We start from the raw sequence: 20,900 nt of genomic DNA on the forward strand, positions 1-20,900 counted from the left end.
GGCGGAGCGGGAGCTGCCCCGTCCCCGCGGAACTACAGCTCCCGGCGCTCCCGGCGCTCCCGGCGCGGTTCCCATGGACACGGGGAGCCGGGCCCGCGCCCCGCCGAGCGATGCCCAAGCCCAGGTACTGGGGAGCTCTGCCCGGGCTCGGTGCCGGGGGGTCGCTCCCGCTGCCGTGGGGAGAAGGAGCCAGAGGCCGGGGAGCACAGCCTGGAATAGAGAGAGAGAGGGAGGGACGGAGAGAGGGAAGGAGGGAGGCGGGCTTAAAACGGGCCGTTCCGGCCTCTGCCCTGAAAGCGAGCGGGGCTCGGGGCAGGAGACGGCACGCCCGGCCCTGGGCCGGTTGCCGCTGTAAGGGACCCCACATGGAAGGGATCCGCAGGTGACCACGGGTGAGCCTGAGAACGGGGAGCCTTCGTGGCCCCGAGCAGCAGCTTCCCGGGACACCGAGCCCGGGTCCGGAGCCCTCCCGAGCCCACCGAGCTGTGCCCGGCTCCTCCGGGGCCGGCGTCGGGGAGCTGCCGCCTCCAGGGGCTGCCAGCCTCCTGCAGGTCCTGCGGAAAGCCTGAGTCGATAGAAAACCTTTTAAAGGTGTCAGATACCGGAATGGGCCGCCCAGGAAGGTGGTGGAGTGACCGTCCCTGGAGGTGTTTAAAGAAAGACTGGAGGCGGCACTTGTTGCCATAGTCTGGTTGACAGGGTGGTGTTCGAACACAGGTTGGACTCAATCTCGGAGTTCTATTTCAAGCTAATTGATTCTGTGATTAAAAGTACTCAAAGCCTCCCGCCGCAGAGCTGGTGTTTGCTCTGTGTGTGCCACAAATGGCAGCTGGGGTTACCTGAGGAATGTTACTTAACCCTGTTTGGTTAAAAGTGCTGCGACAATCAGAGGGTACGTGATGTGAAATAATCACAATAATAATATACACCACAATAACCTTCATTTGGATATTTTCAGGAATTATGGTCCATGGTTTTTCTCTAATTATTCTCCTCTTATTTTTTTTCCAACTAGTGATACTCTGTGGGATCTTGCTATAGCTGAAGTGGAGAAGAGAGAAAACCGTGATGATGATGTCAAGCAGGGGGAAGTTTGGGAAAAATCAATATTATTTATGGGAAACAAAAATGGGGTAATGCTAAATACTGTACAATCATACACCTTTCAAACATAGTTTGTGTCAGGGAAAATATCTGGTATTTTCAGATGTTAAGGTTGACTTAACTTTAAAGACAGAATATGTCATGGTCTCATTCTGCAAAGAGTGGGCATTCCACACAGTGTGAATTCAAGTTTATGGTTAGGATTATCAATGATGTGCTGATTCTTTGAGGTTTGGCTTCATTATTTTTTTAAAGTAACTGCCAAAAATAATGCTACCCTCTTTAATTGTTTTCCCTTGTAAAGGTTTAACTGGTAACAATCCAATTTAAGTGCATTGATACCAGATTCGTTGTAGATCAAGGCCTTGATATGCCACAATGAATTGTGTCTGTATTATGTCAGACCTATTTGAACATGCTGTATCACTGATTGCAAACTCAGGATTCCATATACCTGAGGTTGTTTTAACTCATTGTCCTGTAAGTGTCCAGTAAGTTGATCACTGGTAATTTCATATTTTTCTTCTGTTGGCATTTGTTTGTAAAGTTAGCCAAGAAATATCTGCCTTTTTGATGAACTGAGTCATATTTTTTAAGAAGGCCTGGTATATGTGCAATCTCTTAGTCAGCAATTTTTAAAGTACCTTTTTCAGAGAAAATACAATGATTTTTCATATTTACCCAAAATTCACTGATTTTTGAGATGGAAGGTGACACAGGAGTTAACTGTAGAAGTGCTAGCCCCTTCAGTGTGGCGTGGTAGTCAGTGTCTGAATTTTAACAAAGTAAAGAGGTATTTTTCTGTTCTTTATTTGTATTTTAAGCAGTCTTTTTGTTTCCATCTCATCAGTAATCATTAATTCCAGTGGCAATCACACATTACATAAATGCGTTATTTATAATTAAAAACTGTTAAACAGTTTAAAAGAGTTGGTCAAACTGATCACCAGTGTCTAATTTTAAGTACACTGTTCCTATTACTGTATTTGTCATCTCTGTTAGTTTATAATTATAATAATGGTAGTATAATTTGATTCTGACTGAAAGTTGGAGTTAAGTTTCCACTATAAGGCTACAGACAATTACATGCATTTGCAATTTTCCGGTACTTTATTACTGGAATGTTAAATAACTTGATTTAGTGATACAACTTTTATGCTTTACTGATAGTACAGTAGCGTTCTTCTTTGCTTTTAATTTCCAGGGAAAGACCACTATTATATTGAGGTGTCTTGAGAGGTATGTGTCAAATATTTAAAAGCAGTTTTCACCTGTAGATTAGAATTTTACATAGCAGTTATATTGTGTGATAATTCCTAATGTATGCATAATTCATAATGTAGCTGGTTGGTCACTTATGAATGAGTTTTTTTCCCTTCTTTACTACCTGTCATTGACCCTTTCAGTCCTTCTCTTCCAGTATTAAAGAGCTGAAATGGCCCATCTCTTCAGATTGGTGCTGCTGCTTCTCCTGTCTTCAGTACCTGAGAGCTTGTGTCCTGAAGTGTCCTCGCTGTACTGCTGTCTCTAAGCCTAAACTAACTGAGAAATGTAATTTGGTAACTGTAGAATTAACTTCCTTTATTTAGAGGATCTTGACAAAATGAAGTTATTTTTCCTTGCATAGGGAAGAGACTCCAAAGCCAACATTAGCCTTGGAATATACCTTTGGAAGAAGGGCAAGGAGACACAATACAGTGAGTATTCAGAAAGTATAATTTACCATATATACATACATATGTATATACATAGGCATAAAAATAGTATGTTTTATTTTTATATAAAAGTATCTTAGAGGTTTTAGCTTATTGTCTGTGAAACAAAAAGGAATTTAATATGTTTTTATTTAGCTAGTTTAATTCTGTATTTTAATCAGTAATATGTTTTTTCCCCCTCACTAAAACACAGTAGATCAGAGACCAAATTATAACACAAAGCAATCAAATTCATCTATAAAAACTTGTGTTTGAGTGCTTTTATTTTCCCATTGCAACATAGTATGCATGCCTTTAACTTTGTCTTTAATATGCAAAATGAGTACAAACCAATGATGTGAGAGAAACAGTCATCTTAGAGGATGTTAAATAATAATTAAATTTTTGGGTTATGTGTCCACATCACTAAACTTTGCACTGCAGATTATGTTAATGGAAATAGTGAGCCCATTCCCACCACAGCACAACACTGCTGAGCAGCAGTAACTGTTGCTGCAGGGAATTGCTGTTTCAGTTGCTGAAGCGGGGAGTGGAAAACCTGACTCTGAAAGATAAAAATCACTTAAAGCTTTTCCCAGAAACTGAATCCAAAGGTACAGGTTCATTACTTTTCCAGTTGCAAACTTCTCAAAAAGCATTAGTCTTGAGCTGCAATAAACAAAAAGAAAGTGAAGAGAACCTGATTTATTTTTTTTAAACATTTATCAGTAATCATGCTGCTTCCTTATTTTTTTACTTTACAATAGCCATTTATCAAGACAGTCATAGGCATGCCAGGAGTTTTTCTAAGCATTATATGGGATTACTTGAACATGGGGAATTTTGTATTTGGTTTTGGTTTTAGAAAATACTAATGAAGTGTGTTCTTGTTCTGAGTCACTTGCATGAAAAGCCTGTTTACCAGCTAAAGATTTTTCCTTGGTATTGCATGGAAGCACACATTTCTAACAGAAAGAGACTCTTTTACAGCCTAAAGATATAGCTCATTTTTGGGAACTAGGTGGTGGAACCTCATTACTGGAACTCATTCGAATACCAATCACTAGCCACAACATAAGGTGAGTGTAAATATTACAATTCCAGAGTTAATTTCAGCTTTCCTTCAAACATAAGTAAATCTCTAGACCTTTTATTGTGAAAATCTCTTTCAAAATGTAAGAGAGAACATTTGTGATTTTTTCTAAAAATCACTGTAGTACCACTGATACTTTGATCTTCCTTTTCGTACTTTTCTGCTAATAAACCAAGTTTGCAGTAATCTCAACAAAAAAAAAGTGGTAACATGGAGGAAGTAGGTTGGCCTTAAGCACATGGAACGAGACACACAGAAAAAGAGAAGACATAATATCTTTATGCTCGGTAAAAGAGCAGAAAAAGCAACTTGGGGATATGTGAAAAATACAATCTTGCTTCCTACTTCTGCATGCAAACATAGATGCTCTTTCCGTGAGGGACAGTATTTTAGGGTGAAAAACAAGGCAAAAAATTGTGACCAGAAAAATCTCTGGATGTTTTGGAAATGACCATCTCATGAGAAGATCAAGTAATAGAGAGATGATGTTTCCAAGAGGGACTAGAGCTATTGAACTTATTTGAAAACTAAAGGAAACAGGAATTTAGATCAAATTAAGAGAATGGAGTGAGAAAAATCCATTAAAGTAATAGTATAGCATAGGAAGAAGAAATGCATGAAAAGTTGCGTGAAGAAATGAGAGGGTTAGGGAGTGTGTTTTATGGGGTTTTTGATTAGGGAAGATGGAGTTTAAAGGAAGGGGAGAAAAGGATCAAAAGATAAATTTTGTATTATGATGCATTGCTTTATTTTCTTGGTAGTGAGCTTTAACTTCTGTGGGGAAAAGAAAAGGAGGGATACCGTTTTTATCAAGTACATTTGCTACTGTTTTGACTACTGAAATAATGCCATTATTTGCTGACAGACTAAGACAGAATAAAAATAAAACATGGCATGTGAAGCTCTTTGTTTCTAGAGAGCTTGGGAGAGAAAAATTTAACGATCATTTTTCAGCCCTTGTAAATTAAATTAACTGATCTTCACCTCCATCAGTCTTTTCTTCCCTTTTTACTGACGTGAATAATCTTAAGATTCTTTTGTGGGATAGCAACATTCTGTAAGAACAACGAACCTCTGTTCATAAGGCAATACTTTAACATGTTAGTAAAAAAATTCTACCATTTCAACTTAAGTATAAGTGCTTTTCACTGGCTTTCTCATCTCTCTGTAGTCAAGCAATTTGCTTATTTAAAAGTTCCATGAACTGGACCTAGTTTCATCAAGAGATTTTTCACCAGATTTTTTTCCACCCACAGCATTTTAAAGTGAAATTGGACATTCACTTTGCTTTGTAGCCTTTCTAATACCACTCTGGTTTGGAATCCCCTTTTTCAAGTCAGGCTGGAATGTGACAGAATGATTGCATCCATTCAAGTGACTGCATCTGTGATGTTCTTTACAGTTGCACTTTAATGCAGTTAGTGTTTTGGGGACCAGGGTTTTGGAAGGAAAGGAGATTAGATGTAAAACATTTCTCATTTCCCTTTCATATTACAAAAAAATAATGAAAGTAGAGAGCTTTCCAATATATTAATAGTTAGGAAAGATCCTAACTATTTGCTAACATTGCTTCATCTGGGATTGTAGAGTTTATGAGATGGCAGGGATACATGACAGTATAAATGCCTGGTCATACAGGAAGAAGGAGCTAAATGGGCTGAGGAGATTTGCATATTTTACTGCTTTGAAAGAATGTTTGATACATGCAATCCCCCCACGATGATGGAAAGTTGCCAAAATAGTAGTTCTGAAAAAGAGACAAGGGAGAGGTTTCTTCAGAGTGCAGAATATCCTTTGAAGCCATCTTCCTTTGCTGTCACATTTAATTCTCTCTCGGCATTTGTTTGTTCACATGTGTAGTACAGTCCAGTTTTATATGAAAATGTTGATTGCCTCGTGCACTGAATGTGTGACCAAATAATGCCTTTTTAATAGATCCTTTGCTGTAGTTCTTGTATTGGATCTGTCCAAACCTAATGAACTCTGGACTACTATGGAGAACCTTCTGCAGGTCACCAGGAACCACGTGAACAAAATTTTAGCCAAACTAGAAAAGACAAATCCTGAAGTAGCTGCTGAACCTAAACAGAAGATGCGGAACAATCTGCAGAGGGATCACCCAGTAAGTTACTTCTAATATTTTCTCCAGATGTCACAGGCCTTTATACAGTTAAAGATAATGCTTTTGAAAATCATAAACAACTCTTTTAGATTTTTATGCATGACTGAAAATCCATTTGATGTAGATGAACCTGTTCACTGGAAAATTATAGCAATTTAATAAAAATTCAATAAGAGCAGAAACAAGGAAAGAAGGTTTCTTATATCTTTTTGTTAGATATCTAATGTGATTGTTATGGCATGTTACACCAATCAAAAGAAATAGTTTTAGAGTAGCAGTTTGCTTTTTTTTTCCCCTCATCTTTTTAAAATGAAGATGAAAACTAGAATGTACAAAAGTCATCTAGCAAGAGACTAGCTGAAGGTACAAATTTAAGCAAAGAATATAGTTATAACAGCCATCAACATGACTATATACTTTGCATTTATTTAAATGTCTATCACAAACTCAATGCCTTTTGATAATCTGACAACTAATTAAATTATAAAGTTTCAGAAATGTTAACATCAGTCCTTTAAACATAATTGCTAACTAAATCTCTGGAAAAGCTAAACTAGATTATGCGCAATAGAATTGAAAAGTCATTGTGCATTAAACCTCTGCAAATGTTGTCTGTATATAATGCATAAATAAGTATTCAACAATTCAAAGACTTGGCATGTAAATCTAGTTACTGTACCTTCTATAAAATGCTTTAATACAGCAAATGCATATAAAGCCCAGAAATTTAAAAGTAACTCAAAATTTATGGGAAAGCAACATTGCAACACTCAGATTTAGAGTATAAGGTTTGAGATCTGGATTATGATTTTTTTTTATACTTTTAGAGAAGGTAATACACAAAAACAAAATACCTACAACCACATTTGGCAATAAATCATGACCACAGTGTCAAGTTTACATATAGAGGTATACATCTCAGAAAACAGCAAGCTTATTGAAATAAAGTAAAAATAATGCCATTGATTGCTAGGAAGAGAATTGTTATTCTTGCCCTGTAGGGAACACAATTATACCTTCTAAACTAGAATTTCTATTTATCTTTCACTATCAAAAACAATGCAAATAAAATTTTATGTTACTCCTTGGTTCTCTTTTTACTTTCATCATTGTTCAAGGAAAAATTGTGTCAGTTTTCTGGGAGTAAATACTGAGTTTTATAGCCACATTAAATGACAGTTTATGCAGGTTTTTATTTGCCTTTTTATAGCTAAACATATTTTTATGATAAATGGGAATCAATGAAATTCTTAGATTATATTTTTAAGGATTAGATATATTCCATTGGCTTGGCTGAAGAATTACTGGCTACGATGATAAAACATATCAGTTGCATACTTTGTTTAAACAGGCTGGATGTACCTAGAGTACTCCACAGTCAAAAATTAATTCCACAGTCAAAAGATGCTTGTTTTAATGTTTCTGACATTATCTCAATTTCTCCATTTAGTTAAGAAACTAAAACTATTCTTTTCAGTTCTGTATTCTATATACTCAGTTTTAAGTTACAATAATTTTGCTCAAAGCTCTTGCCTTCACAGTGTATGAGTGAAGCCATTCTTTTTCCTCTCCAAGAAGAGGATTTTCAGTGTGTTCAGCTTCTTTTCAACATCCTGACTGTCATTTAACCTGTATGCAAAATAACTGGTTTTAGAAGATAACAGGCCAACCTCTGCTACAACACATCTCTTTTCCACTCTGCTGCAACCAAAGCAGCTTGAATAAATAATTGGATGAACACATGAGGGGATTATCTCACTTCATATGGACTACAGGAAAACATTAAATGTTTTTTAAGAGTTTTGAAAACATGATGTAGGAAGGAAAAATGTGTGACACATGCAAATCATTCCACTTATTTTTCTTGAGATTTTGTCTGTATTCCTTTATATATTATGCAAGGAATGTGTCAAAAAGCCATTTCTAGTAATCCAGTCTGGCTGGAATTCATGAAGTTTTTCCTCTCTTCCCTTCCCATCTAACGCTGGAGCTAGAGTATATAGTGTAAGAGCCCTTTTATGCCAGTAAGAGTTCTGACTGCTCACAAGGATTATTTCCTGACCATTTATGAAGAAAATGGGAAAATTGTAGAATGTGGTATGGATATTGCATTAAAGTTTATTCATCAACTTTAGGGTTTTAAAACCTTGTCTTCTGTGAATTAATTTTAACCCATTTCAGTTGTTTTAACAGTTGTAATCTTCTTCAGTTTGTTTACACTGCTTAACTGTCCTATATCTTTTTAATAGGATTATGAGTTAGTTGACCCTTTTCCAATACCCTTGGTGATAATTGGAAGCAAATATGATATTTTTCATGTAAGTAATACTTAAATACATTTTAAATAATTAAAATATTCCCAGTACATATTTTATACCCTAAAATTTCACTAAGGTAATAGTAATCTTTTGAATAAAAGTATGGCCAGTCAGTGTTCTACCACAAAAAAAAAAAATATTTCCATACAAGAGCATAAGGAAGGCATACTGTCATTCCTTCACAAAACACCCCCAAACTGATGATTTTTGAGATGTACTTGGAAAATGTTGAGACACAAGTGGCTGCAGACCAAAGAGGGAAGCAAGAAAACAGCATGTTGATGACTTACTTTTGTAATGAGAGAAATCCAGCTCCATGTGTCCCTTCTCACAGCACCTCTAAGTATATGGCAGTGAAAGAGGGGTGTCTCTCCAGTCAGCTGATCAGATCTTTTGCTCATAGTGGCAGCACAAACAGTAAACTATCATTTTGGTCTGGAACTTCTTTTAAAGTACTTTTTAAGCTTTTAGAGACAAGGGAGTAAGTAATTATATCTTTTATGGGGGAGAGGAAAAAAATGTCACAGTACTGCTGGATTCTCTCCCAGAATGTAAAAAATCCAAGCAAATGCATAATCACAGCACTTGATTGTGAGAAGCTAGGACAGTATGTTGGATTTTCAGGAGTCATGCTGGCAGCCTGCACTTCTCTGGATGAATGCATAGTGCATTGATACCCGGCTGACTCTTGGAGTTACTTAATTCTTTATTAATAAGGGACTTGCCTTGTCTCATACCAAAGCTTTATGCTGAGCCATGACCTCTTTAAAAGTCAGTGACTCTCATGTAATAAGCACAATTTAAAAACCTAGTTCCTTTGGGGTCTATGGACAGACTCCTGCAGGCTTCATTTGGACCACGTTTTCACCCACTTTATCCAGAGAAGGCCATCTGTATGATCTTATATTAAAGAAACATTGATAAAAAGATATTTTTATGCACCTTTCAAGTCTGGCAGGTATTAGACTTTAGAGAGCATATACCCAAAGATTTACTTAAATATTTTCACAAAAAGAAAAAAATCCTTATTCTTACAGTAGGCAGCATTTCTACTTCTAAAAATTTAAAGCAAAATCAAAGTAACTGAAAATTGTATACACATTCCCAATTAAGAAACTTTTTCTGGACTAACATATTGCCTGAATTAGGCTCCCTCTGTAAAAAAGAAACAAAGGGAAATTGTGACATTTCTTTTCAGAGTAGGCTGTTACTGATTCTGTCTTAAGATATAATTATGCTGACAGCTGAAAGCCTCATATATTGTAGACTAAATGCTTTGCAGTTTATACGAAAAAAAAAAAAGAAAAGTTCTAACTGTAATATTTTGGGGTTTGTTTCTTACATATATGTTCCAATATCAACTTTTTCAGGAGTTTGACTCTGAAATGAGGAAAATAATAAGCAAGACACTTCGATTTGTTTCACATTATTATGGAGCATCGTTAGTGGTGTGTATATTCACTTTCTATTTAAGCATAGAGAAGATGAACAGTATTTCTGTTATAAAACAATGTTTAAAAAAATACAAATGTAAAACTTCCAGAGCAAATGGGATTTAATTGGTTTTACAGTAGCTTTCTTCGTAAGGCTACCTGTTAATGAGGTACAGGTATTGACAGGGGATGGATGGACATGCTTTGTGAATAAACAAACTACACATATACAAGCTAATAGTTATCTGTTAGCCAGCTTAGTTCCTGTCTTGAGTTTACTGTGTATTTGGCAAATTTATTTTTGGTACACGACAGGAGGATGGGCAAAAGTGATTGTTAAGGCAGAAACATGCATACTGAGATTCACAGTCCAAAAACGCTGCCTCCTGGGCCCACTCTGCATCAGAAGATGGGTCTAATTGTATCAACTGTCATTTATGAAATAAATAATATTTAATAGTAGCTTAGTAATTAGCAAAGCAACTTATGCTTGCTTTAAATTCTTATAATCACAGCACATCCTTTTGCATCCATGTAAACACATGAATTTGTCTGTTGTTAACTGAGAATATAACTGTCTTGATTATTTTTTTTTAAAGTATTTAAGCATTACTGTAATTAAATAAAAACTAGAATCCTAAAACTCTTTGGTTGCGAAATCCTGATTCTCCATGAAATGAATGGGAGAAAATTAATTTTCCACAGTAGAGATCTGACTTCTTTCCCAAAGACATGAATCTATTAGGATACAAGAGCCCTTAGATGGGAATAAGCATGTTGTTTGGGAATATATTCTGAGAACTGCTTTCTGATAAATCTGTGCCATTCTGCCACTTTGAAGCTGCTTTTACGATGTGAGAACAATTATATAGTTATTCATTACCTTTCTAAATGTTTATGGTATTCTGGATAGTTTTTAATCTAATTTAAAATCTTAATAGCTCATTAGCCTTGGACAAAAGATTTTGAATCAGGAATTTAAAATTCAGTCTTTAATCTTTATACTGTTGTTCATTTAATCTTTCTTGGTCAATATATTCAGTAACAAATACACTCATACTTTGGAAAGGGAAGGTGAGATTCTAGTAAATTCAGTGAACATATACCAAATTTATTGAGGTCAGGAATTAGCAAGGCTCCATCCTCTCCATAGATGGCATAATTTAATATTTCTATGATGGAGGGTTATAATGTGTATTTTGTTTTCTGATTCATTTAGTTTACCAGTAAATCTGAGGCTCTGCTGCTGAAAGCCCGTGTTCTTATTAATCACTTGGCATTTGGCTATGATAAAAGGTAACATTATTGTTCAACTATTCAATGTCTTGACAAGAGTCTAAAATTACTTCATAAAAATGTTTTAATCATCAAAACTTTTTTTTTTCTTAAATATGATCTCTGAAAGGTTCTTGTCCATGGACTTGGAGTCCTGTTACTCAACTGCCTATGTTTGCACAGGACAGTGATTACTCCTTTGTTTGCGATCCCCAAAGCGATGAATTGGTTACCAATGGAATTGAGTACTTTTTTATTTACACATATTTGTATGCAAAGCCCAGTAAGACTCTAGTCTTGGCTAGAATAATGTAATTTTTCATTGATTGCTAAATGCTCACTTGATACACTTCCTTTTTTTCTGTTTAGCAAATCTGTATCAGTGGATCCCAGCAAACCTCTGTTTATACCAGCAGGCCTGGATTCGCTGAGCCAAATAGGTTAGGATATTCCCTGTTCATTGTGTTTGTTGCTTAATTGTTTTGAAAATGAGAAAAACATTTTAAGCAGATAAATTAATCATAGCACATCATTATCAGTTATTGAAGGAAATGGGTTATAAATTTTAAAATCATGATTCAGTATATTATTGAGAATTATTTGTACAGTTTTTTTAGGTAGCTTAATAAAGTATCAGGACTACGTCAAATACTAAAGTACCACTAAGCTTAGATCTAAAAGAAAATACAATATACAGTGCTTCTCAGCCCATTTCATGGTAGGAGATCAATGTGTTTTTTTTCAAATTTGTTGCATCTTGTCACTGTAGAAGATAAAATACTAAATTAGATGGATCATTATGCAAAATTATTTTATATTTGATGCTGTTATGACAACATACTTGTCTTACATTGTGCTGGAATCCTTAGGACCACCACCTGCCTCGGATAGTGATATTGGAAAGATGCGTGCAAACACACCTTTGGAACTGTGGAAAAAAGTATTTGAGAAAACATTTCCTCCCAAGGTAGGTATTTATTACATGCCAGATGCACAGCTGCTTTTTTTACAGAACAGTAGTAATATCCCTCCTGATTTTTTTGTCTTTCAAGTCCAGTGACTGGAATTTCAGTCTCACTCAGCAGTTCCCTTTAATTAATACATTATTAAAACATACAGATTTGTATGCAGTGATCCTTTGATTAAGAGCTTCTACATCTTCAATCAGCTCCCTATATTTAGTAGTTAGGAAAGATGCCATTCTCTGTATAAGATGCCCAAATAAGATAAAGACTAAACTTTACTTTTCAGAAACTATACAGAACAGTTATTGTTCACGTTGTTTTTCCTCATAGCCTTTAAAAACACAGTAAACAAACATCTGTTCTCCCCCAGTAATATCTGAACTCCTCCTGAAACAGCTGGAGAAATGAATACACTTCTCACCTTGCAAGTTCCATCAGTGTTCATTGGGTGTGTCAGTCTAATTAAAGATTTAAAGGTTCACCAAATAGATTCCCAGTCTTCCGTTTTGGTTCCAAAGTATGCTTGAAACATTAAAGCTGTTTTTATGCATTGGAAATTTCTTTGTCCATTGCCTCATCTAAGAAGTATAATTCTGCTTTATTTTATTCCATCATTGCTATGATTGCCTTCTTGCTATTTTCCATTTGTTATAAATAAGGAGAAATGTCCAGGACAACATTTAAAAAAAAAACCTCTTTATTTGATAGATTAGATACTGTTTCTTTCTATTAGTGTATTTGCTTCTTTGGTATTACAGTTGCCTCAAGGTTAGTAAATGAAAATTCAGATATTTGGCAAAAAGACAGTAATCAATTTCTCAGCTATTGACATAAGGCTTCTGATAACCAGAACAAAGTTCTGTTCATGAATATTAAGTACTTTAGCAAGAGCAACCTCAACTATGCCCAAATGTCATGGGCCAGAAAAGATATTTTCATTTTGAGGTTCAAGAGTAATAAACAACTACCAAATAAGTATATTTTCTTTCCTTTAAGATCTAGCTGCACTATTAGTTTCTCATCATTTTACTAATAGAAGAGCTCTTTTAACTAATCTGTGTTGTATAGCACAAAATTTGTCCACAAATGCAAGCTTTTAATATATTCGTATTAAAAGCAAATACTTTCATTAGATCTACAGTGTGGCATTTTCTTATTAAAAGAACAGAAGATAAATTCTATCATTTGGGTTGTTGTCTTTTCTTCTTTTAGAGTTCCTGTGATTTACAAGATAGCAAGGACCCTGCACAGGATATACAGTACGCTGAGTATGAAGTTGATGTCATGAGAGCTCAGAAAAACCAGGTGTGTGGTAGTTCTCCAACTGCTGTTCACAGTCAGGTATTCCAGAACCACCAGCATTGCTGAACTAATTGTAGAATATATTTGTACTCCCCTTTTTGCCCTTAAATAACTTCAGCTTTAGATTTCACCTTAGGTTGTGTGTTTGGGTTTTTTTCCATTGGTAGATATTAAGCTGGTAGAGCATTGTCAGATCTCAAAGTTTTGGCTTTGAGTTTCTTTAGAAATTAATAATTCAAATTTTCCCTCTGTTTTCCAGAATTACTTCACTAAAATAATATTGAAGCAAAACTTTGAAGTTTTCTTGGCAGTCATTTCTTCATTTTTGCACCCTGTACTCTCATTTGGGTGTTAATTAACAGAAAGTCTAGGAAGCAATATCAAGGTCTGGGGTGGGGACTGTTTACTTTTTTTTGTCTCTGTTAACCACATGGTTTAATCTCTGAATTCTAGAAGATCTTTAGTGGGGTCTTTTATTTTTTCTTATTAATTTTGAAGTATTTCTGCATTTCTCTAGATTAGTAGTGAATGACTTTTATAGAAAAATTCTGTGGCAAACTAGATGAAGGTTAAAACACTGCCTTGTAGCCATCAGTATATAACAACACCTGAGTAGCAGTACTGTGTGAAATAGTCTTCACTGATATCACAGGTACAGGTCTGTTAAAATCAATCTAAGCTTTATCCAAAGAATAAAGCAATTTCAAGAATCTTCTGCAGCCTTTGAACTTGCACATTACCTGTAATATCCTGTTAATGTAGGCATCAATTCTGAATTTCCATTACATCAAGTGCAGTCTTAAAAATCATTAAAATCTCTAAAGCATGCTTCCTTTGGAATTTATAATACAATCTCATACTTAGTATAAATCTACATATCTGAAAATAGCTATATGGTGTACTAGGTTTGTTATTTTTAGATAATAATGTCTTGCAAAAGAAGATACTGGTATGCATTGATTAAATCATACAGGAAATTATTAATTTTCTGGTTTTAAACAAAAGAGACTGGCTTTTAGAATCTTAATCTGTTCAAGGGCATTGCAAACCAGTGTAGCTTCTTTTAGTTGGACTAAGACAAGTACTTTGAGCATTAAAGAGAAAATTACTTTTGTTATCTGCAGCTATTTCCTACGTTTCTCTATCATGAAGTTCAATTTTTACAAGATTATTTGCACATTATTAAAATGTTTTATACTCCAAGAATTTGAAAGGCACCAAGATAGAAATATACATCTAAAAGAAAAGAACTCTCTAGTTGCAGTGTTTTTTGAAGTGTCTATTTCCCAGTTAAATGAAAAGTGGCACAAAAATCCTGTATTTAAAGCAACATTTTAAATGCATCATAAGTCTGACATTTTTTATATAGTCCCATGGTATTTGTTGTAGGAGGAACAGTATATTAAGATGTTTAATATGCAACATGTTACTAATGAAATCATGGGATATAATGCAAAATTAAAGTTTCACGTGATAACAGTGAATGTTTTCATGTTATCATTTCTCTTGGTTACATTTGGTTAATTAATGTTACTTTGGACTCTAGGTGATAACCAGTTTGCTTGTTTATCTCAGAGATAAGCTTTAAAAGAAAAATAAACACAAAACCAGCAACAGAAACAAAATGCAGCCCTGTCACTGTGCCTGATAGTAGAACCAGCACACCTGACTGATTTGGTCAGGATTGCTCAATAATACTGTAATAGATTAATAGATAACTGTGGCAATACAAAACTTAAATAAGTAATTTCCAACTTTGTAACCTTGGTTGAAGGGTTTACCTGAATTCCAGCAGAGTAAAAGGTTGAATTCTCGAGGATAAAATTAGAAAAAAGTTTTTTTACAGAAAAGTACAGAATTGAGAAAGTATCCAGCTGACTCCCAGGTACTCGTTGTCAGCAAGTATTTATCTGAGATGCTTTTTGGCCATATGAGTTTAAAGTCCAGCTTATCAGAATTCAGCCACAGCAGTGTTTTCTTTTAGACCAGATTATTTTGCCTCCTTAATATTTTCAGATTTGACTATGAGACATGCCACTCTCTTTCTAAATGTTTTTGCTCTGGAAAGCACTCTGAGGCCTTTCTTCAAGATAGAGCACATCCCTCTTTCTCAACTATGCCTTTTCAGAATTCTTTTCCTAGTTCTTGCCCCACAGACATACACAGTGCAGGTTTGTATCAAATAGTGCTGTTGCAATTGTTTACTGCCTTTTTATTCTCTACAGTTAAACTCTGAGAGAATACAGCACCAGGGACCCTTTTGGAATTTACATTTCTAATGTAATTCTTAACTAGGAGATTCTCTCCAGGATTTACTGAAATTTTGTGCTCTTTGCACAGGGCTTTCACGATTTGAGAAAAACATTCATTTTGCATAGTTACTAGGCCTTTAATGTCTAGCTTTTGCTTAACTCTTCAGCCATAAACAACATGGCAAATTTGTCATCCATTTCTCTCCATTCCCTCTTAGCTTTTTGGCTTTGGATGCCTTAAGGTCACATTAGTTTCATTTTTGATACACGCATAACTTGAACAAGAGTGAGATCTTTTAAAATAATATTATTGATCAGAGCTACACATACACCACCTACATATGTAAGCACCTGTGGGGGCATGAAAGTCTTGTTCCTTAGTTCCTTCTAAATGTTTGTAGCAGTGAGATGGCACATGGGGATGTCTGCTCTGTTTCCTTTGGCAATGCTCTGTGTCACAGATGTAAGTTTTCTAAGGTCTTTTCGGAGGTTTTTTTTTGTTTCCTGTTATGCCTTCAGTGCTGGAGCCTCATGCCATTAAAGTGCACTCCAAAACAAGTAGATGCCTGGTGCCATTTGGTGTCAACTAACAAGAAGTAATGGCAGCAGATCTTAAAGAACAGGGCTCCAACTCTTAAAACTTTAACAGGGCATGAATTCAAGAAGGTTCTACCCCATCTCACAAGGAAGAATAGTCTTATTTCCCCTAAATTTGGAGGGACCTAATTAACCATGTCACTCAGATAAGTGTCACCTCTGTGTCAGATCTGCAGCAATCTGTCTGAGATGGGGATTGGACTGGCCATAAAAATGAGAGCCAGGTTTTTTCAACATATTTTGATATCATGAACATATTGCTGAACTTCAGGAGACAATTTCAGTCTTACTCAATGAAACAGAAAATTGCATACTGTGCCATGAACCTCCTTGATCAGACCAGTGTTACCAGGCAGAGAAGTGTGACAGGCACCTACCTGACTAACAAAGCAGTACCACCTTTCTTTCTCTCCAGAGGAAGAGATGTGCTAGTCTTCATAATGGGGAGAAAAAGTAATTTAGGATGTTTACTCAACTGCCAAGAACAAGATTTCTTGTTTTCACATGAAAGCATGTCCAAATGGATAAAAAAGATTTAATTTTTAAACCAACTTAAAGAGCACCAGGAGCTGAAGATTTTTAATCAGTATTTTAGTAGTTGGTTATTTTCACCATGTTCCAGATTGAGGGCACTTCTAGTAAGAAGCTGCATGAAAAGTAAAGTCATATCAGTCACTCAGAACTGAAGAAATGCAACAATTAAGGCTTTTCCTACAATCTTAATTTTTCCTTCTTGTTTGTAGACATTATGGTATTGTCTTTAATTACATGATCATATACTATTTTGCTGATGTCTCAAATCAATTGTTCAGTATTTCTTTTCATCATCCTTATTCTTTATGTACCTTATTTCTCAACCTGCCATTCAGACACTTCAATGAACACAAAAGTATTAATTTTTTTTCCTCTGAGAATGTGTGGTAATGTTATCTTATCTGAGTGCCTCACAAACATCATTTAAGTCTTTCTTCCCAATCCCTTTATGAGATTAGGTGTGATCTTCCCCATTTGACAGATGAAGAATTTACAGAAGCACAGAAGTACAGAAGCATTAAGGCTTAAAAAAAATTTAAATCCACTTTATCCCAGTGTTGAGATATCTGTGATAAGTTGCTAGCACTAATAATGTTTAAACATTCAGAGCACTCTGAAAGCACATTTAAATTGCAATTGTTATTTCTTCGTAAATCTGATCCCTGCCCCCTACACTTGCTACCCACAAAACAAACATAGCATAATGCTAGCATGAAGATTTTGGAGTACTTTAAGACATATTCTTTTGCAGGACCTTCTTTCACTTTGGGGAGAAGACCTCTTAGCTGATTGCATCATTGCAACATATTCTACAATTCTGCTTATGTTTGTAGTATAGAACTTTAAGAGCAGGAAGGTGCCCTTTTCCAAGAGGGTCTCTGGAGTGATCTTAGTATTTGAAAGATTTTTGCATTACATTTCTGACTTACAAGGATGTATTTTACTTTCTGTTTTGCACATAAACAAAGAAAGTGTACTTTCCTGACAGCATTTTTCCTCCTGAATCACTGAGATTCGTTAAAGATTTTTTTTTTTGGTAAATGTCCTCCTATTTAATTAATTTTTCTTTTTCTTTCATTGCTCATTGTTTAAATGTTGGCCTTATCTAGATATACATCCAAACCAAATTTTTATAATTTTGTTCTGTACTTGTGTATGTAGTGGAAAAGCTGTACAGTCCTAATAGATGCTGTGGTTTGACAATTTGCATTTTTGTATTGACTTTACACTGAATTGCTTTCTAGGCTAGCTAAAATTACAGCAAAATAAATTCTGCTAAATTATCTGCCTCTCTCTTGAAATAGTTTAGTCAGATGATAAGTCTGTAAGGCTAATTATTTAGCCAACACCTGTAGACATGACCCCCAGACAGTATTGTCGTTACATGTAGAAACTCCATTGTCTAATTTTACCCCTTCCTGAAGCCTTTCAGAAAGTTGTTACAATTGAAATTACTTAGTTAGCATAAAGCAGGTTACATGTGCTCCTTAAAATATCACAGTATTCTTTCTGTTCCTAACTGTTGGCAAGTTTCCAACAGATCTGTATGTTCCAAGATCAAAATTGCTTTATATTAATAATAAGGGAGTGAAAATACTGAGTAAAGACCAGCTTAGACACAGAACAGCTCAGTACTACTGGAGTTGTATCTAATAATGTGACTTACTAGATTTAGACTAGATACAGTATGTTCTAATGTAACTATTGAGTTAAAAAACTGTAAAATTAGATTCCTGCAAGCATCAGGAAGAATGTGCACTAACTAAAAATCTTCTTACTGCTCATACATCTGTTTTCTGAAAACTCTGCACTGCTGACAAAGCTGCTAAAGTTACTTCCTGAGAGAAAATTTCATTTATTATTTTCATACAATCTTAAGACAATTGATTGCTTTGTTGCTCTGACTTTGTTTTCTTCTTCCTCCCTCTGTGCTGGATTGAGAGTTAATACTAATATTAAATTCACCAGGTGGGAATTTTGTTATTTTTGTCAGTTCTGGTACCTGCATAGCTACAGCAAGACCTCCCTTCCTCTATCATATTAAAATACTCTATTAAATATAGAATTCTGTATATTAATATCATCTATTCTATTAAAATAAAAATAATAATCATAAAATACATGTCCACTTTTGAGGGTCTGCACTACATTTATTCTAATCACTAGTTTATGTCCACCTCTTTTCTGATCTAATAAAATATGGTGTCTTTTCTTGTCTTGCAAGCAGTACACACCTAGGTCTAGCAGTACCTTAGAGCATCATCTTCCTGTAAATAGGTTGCAAGCCTTACTTTTAAATAAACGCAAAGCAATTGTAGTGCTTCCTAAATGAATTTTTTTTCTTAAAAAAAAACTTCAGAAATAATTCCTGACAGTACACACCACTACATAAAATTCAGCAGAGGAAACTGTTGTTTAGTAATGTTGATAGAACCTCTTATTACAGGCTTCAAAGTTCCCAGAAGCACATTTGACTGAAGTGAGGTCATTTGTCTGCCTTGCTAGTACTCCGCTGACCTCAAAATATAGCCTGCCTCATCTTTCATACCTAATTTGCTTGCTGTATACCCCCACAGTTTAAGCCTCTGATTGCTTTTAATAATCTAGCTGAAAGATGGATAATTTTAATAACCACCTTGCATTTTTACGTGCAGATGCTAACTTGGAATCCACTTAAACAGCAGCACCTTAATGTGCGTGAAACAGCAGTTTCTGATGGGTAGTTGTGGTTTCTCTTTTTAAAACGTGTATTGTTATATTTCTGTATGTTCATAGGGAGCCTGGTTTCTCAATCTGAATGTCTTAGATAAGAGACAAAATTTTCTCTTTCCTGTAAAGTATCTAGGCATAAATAAATAAAATCTTTCTCCCTATATGAGAGCAAACGTGACAAAATTTATAGCACTTCTAGTATAATTTTGTTAAATATAAACGTAGTACATTTTTTCTACATTGAAAAGTTTTTATACATACATTAGCCAACTAAAAATTTAAATTTTTTGCAGTTTTTAGTAATGAGAAGATTAGTTTAATACGTATTTATGTTTCTGTTTTAGGAACTTGAACAGTACAAAAGAAATGCCTCTAAATCCTGGAAAGAAATGGATTTTGACTCTGATTGATGAGCTGCTGTAGGTGTCTTCAGTTTAACAATGTTTACAAAATTATTTTAACATTACACTAGCAATTTCATCTGATGCAGTTGAAAATGCATATTACCAAACTACAAAATTAGTATTTATTAAGCATCCCTTTTGGTATTTTTCATAAATAGAGCTGTTCATTCAGTCCAAATTTGTGAATCTCGGCACTGGCACAGTTTTAAAAAGTGGGGAGACAAGAATTCTAGATTGCTCACAGATGGGTTTGAACATAAAGACTGGCATTAGTCAGTTCTACCTATTTTATAACACATTATTTGGTTTATTTTTAAATACTTCTGCCCTAAACATGTATTTAAATATAAACAAGTTTTCACACCCAAAATATGAAACTGTAGTAGAGTGTGGTGGGCATCTTTTTCTAGTTCTTTGCATGTATAAGTCAAAAGCAAACCTTAAGAAATACCTGCTTCATTGTTTGATATATTTGAATAAATAAATAAAAACCTGGCAGAATAAAGTGTAAAACATTCTTTGACCTGGATCCAGATCTCTGTTTCAAAATCATATAGCTTAATACAGGAATTATGTCTTGGAAAGTAAAATGTTGTAATAACTTTGCACAGAGTTTAGAAGATGGACATTTCTCTCATATATTCAAATGCTAGGAAGTCATCTAATTAATTTGACAGATATTTGGCTAGTGCTGGAACTGTTATTGATTCACATTCAGCCTAAGTTTGTGAAATGCCAGCGTAAACTAGGCATGGGTTTTGTCCGTGGACACCCTCCCTAGTATGAGATGGACTGAGTGTTTTGAGAATACACAAGACAATCTAGAATAAAGCCAGAGGAGTCTCTTGAGAGCTAAGACTTGTCAGAGAGTAGATGTCTGAACAGTCACTTGGCAGACCGGATCAACCCTACGTGCACATAAAAATGGGAGAGACCACATTAGTTTTAATGTGGTGTCTTTCCAGCTCTTTAATGTCAGTTGTTATTTTTAACATATTTTTTTCACCAAGTGTTTTTCTGATAAAACTTTTGTATCTCAGAATGGTATACATAAAGATATTAGAAAAAAATCTTGGCCTCACACTTAAGTGAAAA

The 20,900-nt window shown here is 35.2% G+C and overlaps 2 protein-coding genes across 3 annotated transcripts in view; one reads left to right on the plus strand and one right to left on the minus strand.

Annotated features, from left to right (window-relative positions):
• The first annotated feature begins 8 nt into the window (after positions 1–8).
• On the plus strand, positions 9–20,334 carry DYNC2LI1 (dynein cytoplasmic 2 light intermediate chain 1). 2 transcript variants are annotated; one of them, XM_017811637.1, is made up of 13 exons: positions 9–124; positions 1,016–1,133; positions 2,309–2,343; positions 2,732–2,801; positions 3,789–3,877; positions 5,827–6,013; positions 8,263–8,331; positions 9,702–9,779; positions 10,984–11,060; positions 11,409–11,479; positions 11,909–12,006; positions 13,217–13,309; positions 19,746–20,334. In XM_017811637.1, the coding sequence occupies exons 1-13, from the start codon at positions 111–113 to the stop codon at positions 19,809–19,811; spliced, it is 1,065 nt and encodes a 354-aa protein (XP_017667126.1). In that variant the 5' UTR covers positions 9–110; the 3' UTR covers positions 19,812–20,334. The 2 variants fall into 2 exon arrangements, with proteins under 2 accessions (XP_017667126.1, XP_017667127.1); XM_017811638.1 differs by lacking the exon at positions 9–124 and adding an exon at positions 266–392.
• ABCG5 (ATP binding cassette subfamily G member 5) overlaps positions 3,085–20,900 on the minus strand; it is a 34,914-nt gene continuing 17,098 nt past the window's right edge. The window contains exon 14 of the mRNA XM_017811634.1: positions 3,085–3,467. The gene's annotated coding sequence lies outside the window, so the exon portion shown is untranslated. The remainder of the gene's footprint in view (positions 3,468–20,900) is intronic.

The sequence above is a fragment of the Lepidothrix coronata genome, unplaced genomic scaffold (genome assembly GCF_001604755.1).
Source record: "Lepidothrix coronata isolate B3197 unplaced genomic scaffold, Lepidothrix_coronata-1.0 Scaffold33, whole genome shotgun sequence".
Classification (NCBI taxonomy): Eukaryota; Metazoa; Chordata; class Aves; order Passeriformes; family Pipridae; genus Lepidothrix; species Lepidothrix coronata.